The sequence below is a fragment of the Fopius arisanus genome, unplaced genomic scaffold, assembly GCF_000806365.1.
Source record: "Fopius arisanus strain USDA-PBARC FA_bdor unplaced genomic scaffold, ASM80636v1 scaffold00279, whole genome shotgun sequence".
NCBI lineage: Eukaryota > Metazoa > Arthropoda > Insecta > Hymenoptera > Braconidae > Fopius > Fopius arisanus.
This window is the reverse complement of record NW_011888018.1, coordinates 23195-37303: the sequence shown is the minus strand read 5'-3', so window position 1 is coordinate 37303 and position 14109 is coordinate 23195. Positions and strand designations below refer to the sequence as shown.

At 36.9% G+C, this 14109-nt stretch overlaps 1 protein-coding gene across 1 annotated transcript; it reads left to right on the top strand.

Annotated features, from left to right (window-relative positions):
- The first annotated feature begins 9432 nt into the window (after positions 1 to 9432).
- LOC105272783 (uncharacterized) lies at positions 9433 to 10668 on the top strand. Its single transcript, XM_011315008.1, has 3 exons — positions 9433 to 9814; positions 9932 to 10098; positions 10264 to 10668. The coding sequence occupies exons 1-3, from the start codon at positions 9433 to 9435 to the stop codon at positions 10666 to 10668; spliced, it is 954 nt and encodes a 317-aa protein (XP_011313310.1).
- Positions 10669 to 14109: the final 3441 nt, after the last annotated feature.

The following is a 14109-nucleotide window of genomic DNA, read 5'->3' as shown; positions in this document are numbered from 1 at the left end:
CCCAAATAATCAAATAAACATCGCCAAATGCACCGAATAATCCACCTTATTCATCCCACATCATTCTTTCATTTGTTTTCATCGATTCCTACCTGTTTTTCATCCAAAAATTGCATCCACACAACATCCACGCAACATACACGCAACATACACGCTACATACACGCTATAGCGTGTATGATAGTTTGCTAGGGTAGTCAACTAGATGATGTAGAAAATCTGAAGAACTTAACAAACAAGAACATCAAATTGTTAAACAAATATTTGAAAAATCCAAAAGAAGTGGTAAAAAAGGGGGAATCGAAGCGACAATTGCAGAATTATTATGGTATTTTGAAGCCTTTAAATATCATAAGAAACATGGCGGTAAGATTCCAAGGAAAAAAATATCTGTGAAGAACATCAACAATCGAGTGCAATGAAAAGACCTGCAATCTGCTTTCAAAAATCGTATCAAAACTGGTGCTGTAATTTAGTTCACAAAGACATCAAATCATTTCTTCAAGATTGTAAAACACTAGTCACAACTCATTTGAAGCAGCTCTCAACTGACGATGCGAACATTAAAGTTAATTGTGTTCTCTTATGCAAATTTACAATCATAAAATCAGATGAGATTCAAAAAGAAACAAAGCATTTTACCACAAAAAACCAAGTGATCCTCCCTGCTACAAACCTGAGTGACTGGTTCAATCATTTTATTATTAACTATTTTCTCATGAAACTAGAAGACTTCCAAGAAACTAGCTCTGGTTTGGCATTGAGCGAAATAATAAATTTGATGGTTAATGCCAACAAATTTGACCCATTAACAGGTGGAGATTCAACATTCATCAATCTATCAAAGTTTATACAATCAAAGAAAGCTGTGGTCAACATTCAAAACAGCGACCAATTCTGTTTTTTATGGTCAGTTATAGCAGCTCTTCACCTAACAAGTGTTAATGCCAATCAAGTGGGTTCATATCCTCATTTTCGCAACATACTCAAATATGATGGTCTCATTTTCCCAATGACACTCAAAGGTATTCCTATGTTTGAAGAAATGAATGATCTAGCGATCAATGTTTACGGCATGGCATCTCATGAGCATAACAAAAGCATCATCCCCATGTATTTGAGTAAGAAAATTACAACCAGAGAAAAAATCCACTCATTCAGGGTTGAGAGTAATGTGACACAGTCTGTTGAACCAATCTTCCATTTTGCGTGGATTCGCAATTTATCACGCTTGATTAGTTCACAAACCTCTAAGAATAAAGCTTTCACATGGTTATGTGATCGTTGCCTGTGCCACTTCAAACATCAACATTCCTTCGAAAAGCACAAGGAAGATTGCGCCAATTTGAATAAAGTGCGAATGCTTATACCCGGAGAAAAAGATAAAATATTAAACTTCAAGAATTTTAAACATGGAGAGACCGTCCCTTTCGTCGTTTACGCAGATTTGGAATGCATGATAGACTCAAAAGAAAATGATCATCATATCCCACATAGTTTTGCATTCTACATAAAATGTGCGTTCAACGATTCATTATCAGAACTGAAAACTCACCGAGGTCCGGATTGGATCGAGTGGTTTTCAACAGAGATGAAGTTATTACCTTACAGAGTAGATAAATTTCTCAAGACTAACCAAAAAATGGAAAACTTATCAACTAAGTAAATTGAAGATTTTCAATCAGCAGTGGTATGTCACATGTGTAAAAAAACTTTGATGGCTGGTGAGAAGGTTCGTGACCATTGCCATTTGACGGTAAAATACCGTGGAGCTGCACATAGAAGTTGTAATCTTTCGTATCAAGATTCTCATACTATTCCTATTGTATTCCATAATCTCTCCGGTTATGATGCGCATTTTATCATCCGTAGCTTTGCAACATCATTTGGGGGTAATATAAAAATTTTTCCGATAAATAAAGACCGTTATATCTCTTTCACTAAATGTGTGAGAGGGACTTGTGTATGCTTGAGATTCATTGATTCGTTTCGTTTTATGGGTATTAGTCTTGAAATATTAGCAAATTACCTAGATAATGATCACAAAGAAATAACCAAGAAGTACCACCCAGACGATAAATTCTATCTATTGTGTAGGAAGGGGATATTCCCCTATGAATATATCAATGATTGGTATAAACTTGACGAACCCAACCTCCCTGAGAAATGTGGATTTTATTCTAAATTGATTGATGAGCATATATCTGATAATGATTACCAGCATGCTCTAAATGTTTGGAACCAATTCAATATTAAAACGTTGGGGGAATATTCTGATCTCTATTTGCAAACTGATGTCTTATTGTTGGCAGACATTTTTGAAAATTTCCGTCATAAATGCTCATCAACTTATGCATTGGATCCTTTAAATTATTATACAGCCCCTGCATTAGCTTTTGCTGCTATGCTGAAATATACTAGAGTTGATTTGGAGCTTCTTACAGACCCCGAAATGATTTTATTCATCGAGAAAGGTATTCGAGGTGGAGTATCACAACGTGCAAATAGATATGCCCCTGCTAATAATCCATTTACGGGTGAAGAACTCTACAATCCTTCATGAGAAACATCATATTTGATATATTATGACGTTAACAATTTATACGGGGCTGCTATGAGTATGAGCTTACCATGTGATTCATTCAAATCGGTTGATACTACTTCTGTAGATATTCTAAATGTTTTCGATGATTCTCCAGTTGGGTATATCCTCGAAGTTGATTTGGAATACCCAAAAGAACTACATGGATTGCACAAAGACTTTCCTCTTTGTCCCGAGCCTTTCATGCCTCCAGGAAGCAAACATACAAAATTAGCTACTACATTTTTCCCGAAAGAAAAGTATGTGATACATTATCGGAACTTGAAACAATACACAACTCTTGGCATGAAGTTGAAGAATATTCATCGTATTTTGAAATTCAACCAAAAATCTTGGTTGAAATCTTACATTGATCTGAATACCATGGAGAGACAAAAGTCAAAGAATGAATCCGAGAAGAAATTTTATAAATTAATGAATAATGCAGTCTTCGGGAAGACTATGGAAAATGTTAGGAAACAGAGAGATATTAAGCTCGTCACACATTGGGGTGGGCGGTATGGAGCAAAAGCATTGATTGCAAAACCCAATTTTCATAGCTGTATGGTGTTCGATGATGATATGGTAATTATTGAAATGAATCGAACATCCCTATATTTCGGAAAAACCCATCTATATTGGGTTTACAATTCTCGATTTATCGAAAACCGTTGTCTATGATTTTCATTACAATTATGTTATACCTAAGTTTGGAGATACCGCCAAATTGATGTATACTGATATAGACAGTTTATTATACGTTTTCGCGTACCGAACATCTATAGATTTATAAGAGAAGACGAACACATGTTTGATACTTCCGACTATTAAGAGAATAATGAATATGGGATACGGTTGGCAAACAAGAAAGTACTGGGCCTCATAAAGGATGAGAATAATGGACGAATCATGACTGAATTTGTGGGTCTGAGAGCTAAGACACATGCATTTAAGATGTTAGATGATGATAAAGCTGAGAAAAAGGCGGAAGGTGTTAAAGCTGGTACACTCAGGAAAATCACATTTGATGATTATAAAAACTGTCTCTTTGGTAATGAACACATTGTTAGAAATCAGTATCTCATTCGGAGCAAAAAACACGAAGTGCACACAATGTGTCAGAAGAAATTAGTATTAAGCTGGGAAGATGATAAAGGTATGATTTCACCACACACAACAGATACCCTACCTTGGGGGTATATCAAGCCACTTGTGTAATATATATATTATTATTATATGTTATATGACTATTTTCCATCGATTGTATTGTTAGGATTAAGATGGAACAAAATGAAGATGAGTAGAAGAACAATTTTGTATTTTATTTCCACAATAAATTTTGTGCATCATGTATCAAACTTAATGATCTATCTATTATGTAAATGATCAAAATCCAACCATTTCACAGACAACTCATTTCCTGATTTTTAATCACTTTTTCAAACAATTATCTGGTTTCCCATTTTTTATTACCGCTTGAACATGTATTAAAATCATATTTTGAGCATTATGCATCAGATTTGTTAATCCAAATATTATGAGAATTATCAAAACCTAACCACTTCACAAACAATTAATTTTTCTGCTTCTTTATCACCTTTTCTATAAGATAGATATCAGAATGCTTCACTTTCATCAATTCTTCTTCATAAAAGCTTCTCTGAATTGGGTTGTCCTGATAGTCAATCAATTTATATGTAGTGGGATTTGTACTTTTTATTTTACTGACTCCAGTTGGGTGCATAGCCTTTTTCAAAAATATGTTCATATTTGCTAATTCTCACACGATCATTAATCTTAAACTTCTCCTTTCTAATTTGACAATTTTGTAAGTTTCCGTAAATTTGCTGATGAATAAATTGTTCATTCCTATTGTTAACATCCTTCGGTTTCATTTAAATTTTTCGATCTTTTGTATTATTATATGATGATATAATGCTAGGGAGTATATCTAGCCATCTATATGAACCTTGAAGCGAAAACTTCTTCCACATTCTTTCTTTCAAAGTTCGGTTGAATCGTTCACAAATGAATGCCTTCAAATTACTATAAGTCGAATACATTTTTATATTTAATTGCAGCATAAGATGCTGAAAGTCTTGGTTATAGAATTCTTTTCCTTGATCAACATGTAGCTTTTGAGGTATGCGTCCTTGTTTCAATACAGAGTTCATAGCTTTTGTTACATCTGATCCACTCTTAGTTTTGATTGGAGTAGCCCACGCAAATTAAAAAAAAATATCAATAACTGTTAGTAAAAATCTATATCCTCCATTTTCTTTAGCATATGCTGACATGTCAACAAGATCCGCTTGCTACGTTTCATCAAGAGCACGTATTTTTACTCGACGTCGAGGATAATTCCTACGTGCAGGTCTGTGGAGCTCCTCAATTAGAACTTCTTTTTCTACCTGAAACTTATCTTTTTTGTTCGTTGGGTTTTCAGTTTCATGCTCAGGATGATTATCAGTTTATGGTTTAGAATTTCTTTTGACACGTTTCACTCGTTTTTTTTCACTACTATTCGAAATTTCTTGTGTTGTTATTATATTACCATCTTCGTGTCGTTCAACTAAAGCATAATAATCTCTACCCAGAGCCTCTAATAATCGCAGTCTCTCATTGATGGCTCGAATGGCTGTGACATTCTCCGTCATGAGTGTTTGTAGTGATTCAATCTTCAAATTTTCAATCACTCGCTTGAGAACATTCATGGAAGCTGCATCATGATGTTCTACCACATCCGCAATATTACACAATCGCTTGTTTTGCATATCAAATTGTCCATCTATTGTAAGCTTGAAGCCTCGACCTGGAGGCCCTGCAGTATTCCGAGGTGTAGATCCATCAGCATTCAAACGTCATCCAAGCACATCAACACTCATTTTGTAACTGATATTTTTTGGTATGTATCAACTCCTAATATATCAATCTAGCCTCTCGTAGCTCTTCTATGATGGAAGTCATTTCATTATTATGATTATTATTGCCAGCAGCTTGCGATGCATACAGTAATCGATGGCCATCCGCCAACTCATTTGGATCATCCCAGTATACATAATCAATGTTGCGCTTCCCCCTAGCAATCATTTGATTAGAGAAACCTTTCCCATGAGGAGTCTGGATCATAAAATTCACAAACTTCTCTCGATTGTGACGTTTCAATCCTCTCGTTGTATTAAAGTATTGTCTATCTAGATGTGTTGTTTTCACGATTTGTGTGAATGCTCTCTTATCAGCATCTGTAATCACCCTCACATTAGGATCTTTCATGAATAATATTTCAAGAAGTCCTTGAGTTTGATCATATTGTTCGTCATTAATTATATTTTTTTCCCCTTCAAATTTGATGGGTCTTATCCCAATCACCAAATCACCTCCATGCTTGCGAATGCCCGTTCTCAAGTCCAATTTTTTACTCCAATCGGTAGTATCAAATAGCTCTAAATATTGTTGTGATAAATTATGGAAATTTTTTACAGAATTACCATCTCTAACATCAGAATCTTTCATTTTCATGGTGGAGTATGATGGTGTAATGGTATTCGTTATCCAGTCTGATGGTGGTTTTTTTTTCAACATGTTTGAGTCAACCGTCTCTTGAATTCGCGGCATCTTAATGGGAATATCAGAGTCATTTGATATTGCCACTCGTTTTCGTGAAGCAGGTGATTCGAGAAATTTGACCTTTTTCATTTTCTCCATTTTCATGGGATTTCCGACATGGGTGGTTTGATCGACAATTTTTTGTAATGATGTAACTACTGGTTTGAAAACATCATTTAGTGTTTTCTCCGTGTCTTGCTTCCCCTATTTGATTAATTTATGTTTCTCACGAATAGCATCACTCGCGCTAGCAATTTGTTCTAACATATGCTTCTCTTTATTCAAAATAGAACTCGTCATGGTGATGCTCTGAATGTGACAGATTGAAAGAATCATGGGTGTTGTATATTTATGAAACAATTAAATGCCCTTCTGTAACGACCATCATTCAGCTCTCTATCCTTATCAATCACTACAAAGCTGTATTTATCAATATTCCAACAGGAGGAACATATGGTTTTGAAGTGATCATAAGTCATATCCGTATTAACATGGTCATCATAGATATGTCGCAGATGCTTATCATCCTGCTTGAACAACACCAATTAGTTGGTATTGTCGCGAACAAGATGTTTGGGGATACGCGTATATGTTTGACATAAGTAGAAACAATCAACATTTTGGTGTCTCCCCATACTGAAATAAGCACGCATATTATCCTGTTTTTCGCATGCAACATCATCAAAAATGATGATGAAATTGGGTTGCGCATTTTCTGGTTTTATCACTTCTTCATCTTCGTTGAATGGGAAGTATCCAATTGTGTTGGTGGCTTCCAGAACTTTTCTGAGAAATTCATATATCGGTTGGTTCAGAGATTTAGAACACACATAAACATTTTCAAATCTTAATCCATTCGAATGTGTGATCAGTGCCAATAGTGCATTCGTTTTTCCACAGTTGGAAGGTCCACAAAAAATGGCACGTACTGTATTCGGTAGTAATTCACAATGACGTTTTTCTTTCAATTCATCATCTACATTCTGTATTACTTGATCGAAATTCAGGACTGGTAATCTGACTTTCTTCTCTGCGAACTTCATCCTCGCTAGGTATTACCTCAACACTAAGATCATGGCATATCAATAGTGGGTTTATGTAGCATTCACATTTAGTTGAGCATGAGCGACGATAGTAAGAAGACATAAGAGAAGCGTAAGGGGAGTAATCAATAAGATAATCAATAAATTGCCTGTTGAACTACATATCCCCGGTTATCAATATTGTGGGCCAGGCACAAAGCTCACTGAGAGGTTAGCTCGCGGTGATCCTGCAGAGAATCTTCTAGATAAACCTTGTAAGGAACACGATATCGCTTATTCAAAGAATCGAGAGAATGTCACGGCTAGCCATAACGCTGCTAAAAAATTGGAAGAGAGTGCGTGGAGACGTGTATTATCAAAAGACGCCAGGTGGAGTGAGAAAGCTGCTGATTGGGCAGTAGCTAATGCTATGAAAACTAAAACTGGCTTAGGATTTGGATTGACAAGGGGGGTGAAAGCGTAAAAAAAATCAACACAATGTGGAAAAAGTCTGGTAAAGAAATCGAAGAAAACATGTGGTGGCGGAGTTGGAAAAAAAAACGGGTTGCTTTAAAACAAATCATCAAAGTAGCAAAACAATCCATATGTCCTGGGGATGCGATCAAGTCGGCTCTTCAGGCTGCACGAGACGCTGTCCGCGCAGCTGGAGGAAAGTATTCCGTAAAATCACCAAGAATACTACCCGTCTCCGGAAAAATTGGTGGAGTTCTACCCTTCTTGATTCCCTTATTTGCTGGGTTAAGTGCAACTGGAGCTTTGACCGGAGACGCCGCAGGTATATCGAAGCCTGTTAATGATGCGAATGCTGCTAAACGTTGTCTTGAAGGGGCTAAACGTCACAATAAATCAATGGAAGCAATTGCAATGGTTGATGGTCTCTATTTGAAGTCCTACAAAAAGAGGATTAGGGCTTTACTTGAAACCAAAAAACTAATAAAGCTACCACACCGAGCCGTCAGTGATGTTGATATTATAAATTTCTCCAAACTCATGAAAATTCCATATTTTCGGGGAGTTTATATGAGGAACGCTCTTCCTATAAATGGACCTCATAAGAACGAATCAGCTCTCGTCAATTTAGATGATAGAGATGGTCCTGGTACTCACTGGGTGGCATATAAACGGATAAAAATGAAATAAATTATTTTGATAGTTTGGAAATTTACACCCACCGAAAGATTTGATGGATTATTTCGGTGTTGGTAGCATTGCGAAATATAATCACGAGAAATACCGAGAATATGATACTATTACTTGTGGACATTTGTGTCTCCAATTTCTCAATGATAATGTATAAATACAGATGATATGTATGAATTAGTTCAGTTCGAAAACAGCAACTATGGGTGAATCTTTCACACTTACATTATCAGGAACGTCTTCGATCTTGGAAGCTCATTATTTTCCCTCGATGGAGTTGTGTCCTAATCATCAACACAGTTTGAGTCTTGTGGAATTGTTAACATTCAACTCAATTGCAAATATTGATGAGGGGAACAATAAATTCTATTATTCTGATGGGGAAAAAGAATATTCAATCATAATTCCTATCGGTAGTTATGAAATTGATGATATACAAAACTATTTGCAAAAGGTCTTGCAAAGAAATGGTGTGTCTATTGCTTTGAAAGCAAATAATAATACATTATGTAGTGAAATCAAAAGTAGCCATGCAATAAATTTCATTCCTGTGGATTCTATTGGTCTGATACTGGGATTTGATAAGAAAATTTTGCAGCCAGACAGAACTCACATATCAGATTTACCTGTAAAAATTCTCAAAATTAATTCTTTACTTGTGCAGTGTAACATCACACGTGGTGCCTATATGCATTGGAGAAAAGTGCACATACTTCATGAATTTTTCCCCAGAGTACCACCAGGATATAAGATTGTGGAAGCCCCGAGAAACCTCATTTATCTACCGATCCCTGTGCAAGCAATAGATCATCTTCAGCTGAAGTTGGTAGATCAAGATGGTGAATTAGTGAACTTTCAAGGTGAAACAGTAACAATAAGACTCCATCTGAAGTGAACATAATGGGTATTGTGTTCAGAAACAAAATTGGACAGAATTATAAAAGCACGTTATCAAGTTGCCAAGCTCACAGTCAGCACCGGACTAGCAACCAGTTAACACATCAGAATATTCAATTCCTTAGAAGCTTAAATTTGAAGCCGTGAGTGCGGAAAATATAAAATCATGGAACATATACTGAGAATCCAGAAATCGGTTGAATTTGATGAGACTATTTCTCATTATGAAATGCATGCTCATCAACCACTCGCTTCATCATCATTCGGTAACAATGATGAAATTTCGATAACCGTGCAACATCAGGATTTATGCCTTTTACCTAGTAAAAGTCATCTTCACATTCATGGACGATTAACTAAGGAAAACGGTACAACCCCCGTTGAAAGAACCCGATTGGTGAACAATGCCATCAGTCATTTATTTGAGGACATTCGTTATGAGCTCAATGGTATGGAAATTGATCGTGCCAAGAATGTTGGTTTAACGAGTCTCATGAAGAATTACATTTCACAAAGCCCCAACCAATGGTCATTGATGGAGAATGCTGGTTAGTTGAAAGATGATGATGTGGATAGTGATGAGATGATAACAAATGCAAATGGATATTTCGATATTTCAATACCATTGAGTTTAATCCTTGGTTTTGCTGAGGATTATCAAAAAGGGATTGTAAATGCGAAACATGAACTTGTCCTCACAAGATCTAAGACTGATGTTAATGTTGTTCTTCAACGACCAATTACAGTTGCAAATCCAGAGGAGAAATATAAGATTACTCTACAAAAAATTGAATGGTTAATTCCCTATATTAAAATTTCTGATAAACGCAAGGTAAAATTGCTCAATTTTATTGCGAAACATATGCCTATTGGAATAGGATTCCGAACTTGGGAATTGTATGAATATCCTCTACTTCCTATAGCCCCAAAGCATGTTTGGGTGGTGAAAACATCAAATCAATTGGAGAAACCACGATACGTGATCCTTCGATTCCAGACAGCACGAAAAACTCCAACGACTAATGCCAGCACCTTCGATCATTGCAATATGCGGGATGTAAAATTATTTTCAAACTCGCAAAGTTATCCGTACGGCAATTTGAATCTTGATATTAATCATAATCAATGTTCCACATTGTACAATATGTATGTGAACTTCCAAGACTCATTTTATGGCAAGAAGATGGAGCCGTTATTAAGTAGATCTGAATTCTTGGAGAAGGCACCATTGATTGTTGTCGATTGCTCGAAACAAAACGAGTATCTGAAGAGTGGCCCCGTTGATATTCGTATTGAATTCGAGCCAGCTTCACCATTCCCACCCCATACATCAGCTTACTGCCTCATCCTCCATGATCGAATTGTTCAATACAATCCTATCAGTGGTGGAATCAAAAGCTAATGTAAACAACCAAGTTAGGAAATCATAAATATGATGATGATGATGATCAGATTCTGCACTACCTTCTAAAGCAACTACTTCATCAAAAAAGCATATGATGTATATATGGAAGGAAGTCCTTCGTATAAGGATCCGGTGAATGCAGGAAGTTATGGTACAGTAGGTAATGTGTGGTATAAAATTAAATGAGTACAATAATGTGTACTGACAACAAATGATTAAAATATATTTTCAAAAAATTTTCGTTTTACTATTATTATACATACCATCCTTTTATAAGCATTACTATAGAATCTATGTGAAACGAGTTTGAAGAATAGTTTGTCAATATTGGTTTAGTAAGACAGGATTCAATATTTTTTCACAGAAATTAATTCGACGTTTGAAACGATCATGGTCTCGTGCTAACTGCTCCCATGGACCTTGACGGGCAGATCGGTGTGCATAGTCCCAATGCAACATCACATGCACTCGTGGTTCAGGGTTGAAACTGATTTTCTTCCCCTCCTCTCATTGATCATCCATGTGTGTAGGACTTTTCTCAATTTTAGACTAAATCCACCATCGAATAACTATGAGGGCGCAAAAATACATCATATTCAAAACTGAAAAGTTCAATCATTCCTTGCATATTTTTAGAATTGTCTTTAATCATCTGCAAATTGTGCGATAAGGAGAAAATCGCGCAAGGAGAACATTTTGGTAATTGAGCAGGGTGGAAGCTGGAACACAGATCTGTAAAGTTCTTGCGGATGTGATGAATGAAGCGATCAATTGGTGGAAGTTTAGGTGGTGCATGAATTAATAGTTTGGTTACAACATCACTCTCATGCAAACAATATGGTGGAACGGAGTGCAACTATTGTATCTCGTTGATTGTTAATGGTTCATCATCATCAGCCACCACATTCTTTATCTTCTCTTTCAGATTTTCACAGAATTTCTTTAGGTTTTGTAATCCATCAATACTTTCAATGATCTGTGATAAATCATTAAACTGCTCCATACAATGAGAGCAAATAGATCTTCTTTCAGGGTGTCGTTGAGCTTTCAATGTCTCATAATTACTCGATAAGCATTCCAAATCGGCGGTAAGATATTCCGCAAACTGATGAGCATATTCATCAAAATATTCATTTATTAGATCTTCTTCAGTATTGCTCTCTTCTGCAGTTTTCAAGTGATCAACATGAGGATTATGACAACACATATCGGCAAATGTCTTTCTGCTGTTCACTGATCCAACCAAAATAATGTGTTAATGATTTCTTCTCTTTTTATAAAGCGCTTCATCTACGAGAATAATAGCAGAGTTGCCCCGATTGTAAAACTAGGACAAACGAAATAATGATAAGTTCCAGGACAATCGTGAGTTGTAATGAACCGGACATGATTTCAAACTGGCTGCAGATCATGTGAAGCGAATGGCTTATATAGCGCAGCCGTCGGCCACTTTAAATAAATGTAATGACTGTGATGGAATTATCCTCATCACAGACATTCTACCATCTCTTTTTCGCAGAATTGGATTCAAACCTGCCGTGGAAATCTGAAACGACTAATGGGAGTCACTCATGTTGTGAGAATTCATTCACGATCAGGCTACCCTCATTGCGTTGTTCATCACGATCCCAATAGGTGAAATATTCCACAGGTTCTCTGCGATATACACTTCCCTCACAATAACGAATCATTTCGAGAATGTTCTGCATGACATCATTCCACTAAATCAAATTACATCTGTCTGGGGAATTACAGGAAACCCCCACTCTGCGCTAACCGATCACTCATTGATAACCCAACCCCTAAAAGTGTTTACAATCCTAGCGCCACCTACTCATGACTCATCGATGACGTCATCCTTCCAGAACCTTCCGCGATCGTAGCGCCACCTACTCATGACTCATCGATGACGTCATCCTTCCAGAACCTTCCGCGATCGTGGCGACACCTCGTGGTGAAGCGGAACATTCCATAATGACTCATCGATGACATCATCCTTCCAGAACACTCCATGATGACTCATCGATGAGATCATCCGTCCAAACATTCCATGATGACTCATCGATAACGTCATCCTTTCCATAACATTCCATGACGGCTCATCCATGACCTTACCCCTCCGAAACGTACCATAATGACGCATCGATGATATCATCATCGAGAAAATTCAATGACCATGCTGCCACCTAGGGGCGGGCGCTGGAATTAATCCAGAACCCGCCCTGTTTAACTACTTTAGCAGCTCTCCATGCTCTTCGGTCCTTCGCATTCGAGTGCTCAGATTGCGAAATATAACTCCGAGTTGACAATACGAGAGCCCTAGCGTACATAAGGCGCATGGGTGGAATTCAATACCCAGAGTTGAACCTGCTGGCCAGAAATATTTGGCATTCGTATGAAGGGAGGAAAATTAGGGTTGATGCAGAATACATGGAAAGAAATTTAAAGAAAGAACTGCTGTTAGCATTACAGTGGCGGACCATACTTGGATTTAGAAACATCCTAAAATTATCTCCTCTTTATGTGATTGTGTGATTTTTGACATTTTTCTGTTTATCACAGTAAATTCCAATTTTGTGCCTATTACTAAGCTTTTTCCTATTTTTCTATGAATAACCGAAGTAAGTATTAGAATATTAATAACGTCTTGCGATACTGGATTTTCTTTTATCTTTACCGTAGTAAAATGCAATTTTTCTTCTTGCATAAACTACTATTTCCTCAATGTTGAATGGCTGGTTGCAAAAAGTCCGTTTGCACAAAGTCCATTTTGCGATTTTCAAATTGTATTTTTGCTACGTTACATAGTAATATTGTTGCATATATTGATTGTTATCGATTTTAAACTGATCTGTGTCTGTGTTTATATTGGGTATTAAGGCCCGGGTGGAGGGATTTTGGCCCGACATGTCCCTAGGGAATTCCCTAGAAAAAACGCGTTTTACGGGGAACAAAATGTCAGCCCCTGTAGACCCTCAAAAAATATAATTGTAGGGTCAATCGACAGATAATTATTTTTGCCGGGCCGGTAATGAGGTCTCAGGGGTGGGAAATTGAGGAATGAACGTGTAAATTACGTTCAAAGATACCCCCTAGATTTCACCAAGATCAATTCTCCAATGATCGTTTGGGGAAAAATATGGCGGCTCAATCACTGCGGAATAAAAATACTCCCCACAATTTACACATCCACTTCTCACTCGCGAGACCCAATTACCGGCCCGTGAACACAATTATTACATTTTTCGCGATGTTTCCCGGAAAGATTCGATGCACTGAACGCCCGGAATTAAGGTTCGCGAATACGAAGCGATCAGCTGTCAATTTTAGGGAAACGAAGTTTAGACAGATGGCGATAGTGTGGCGATAGTGTGGCCTCTCAATCTCGGAGAGGCAAAAATGAGTTTCACGGCAGAAGTGATCAGGAGCGTATGAAGG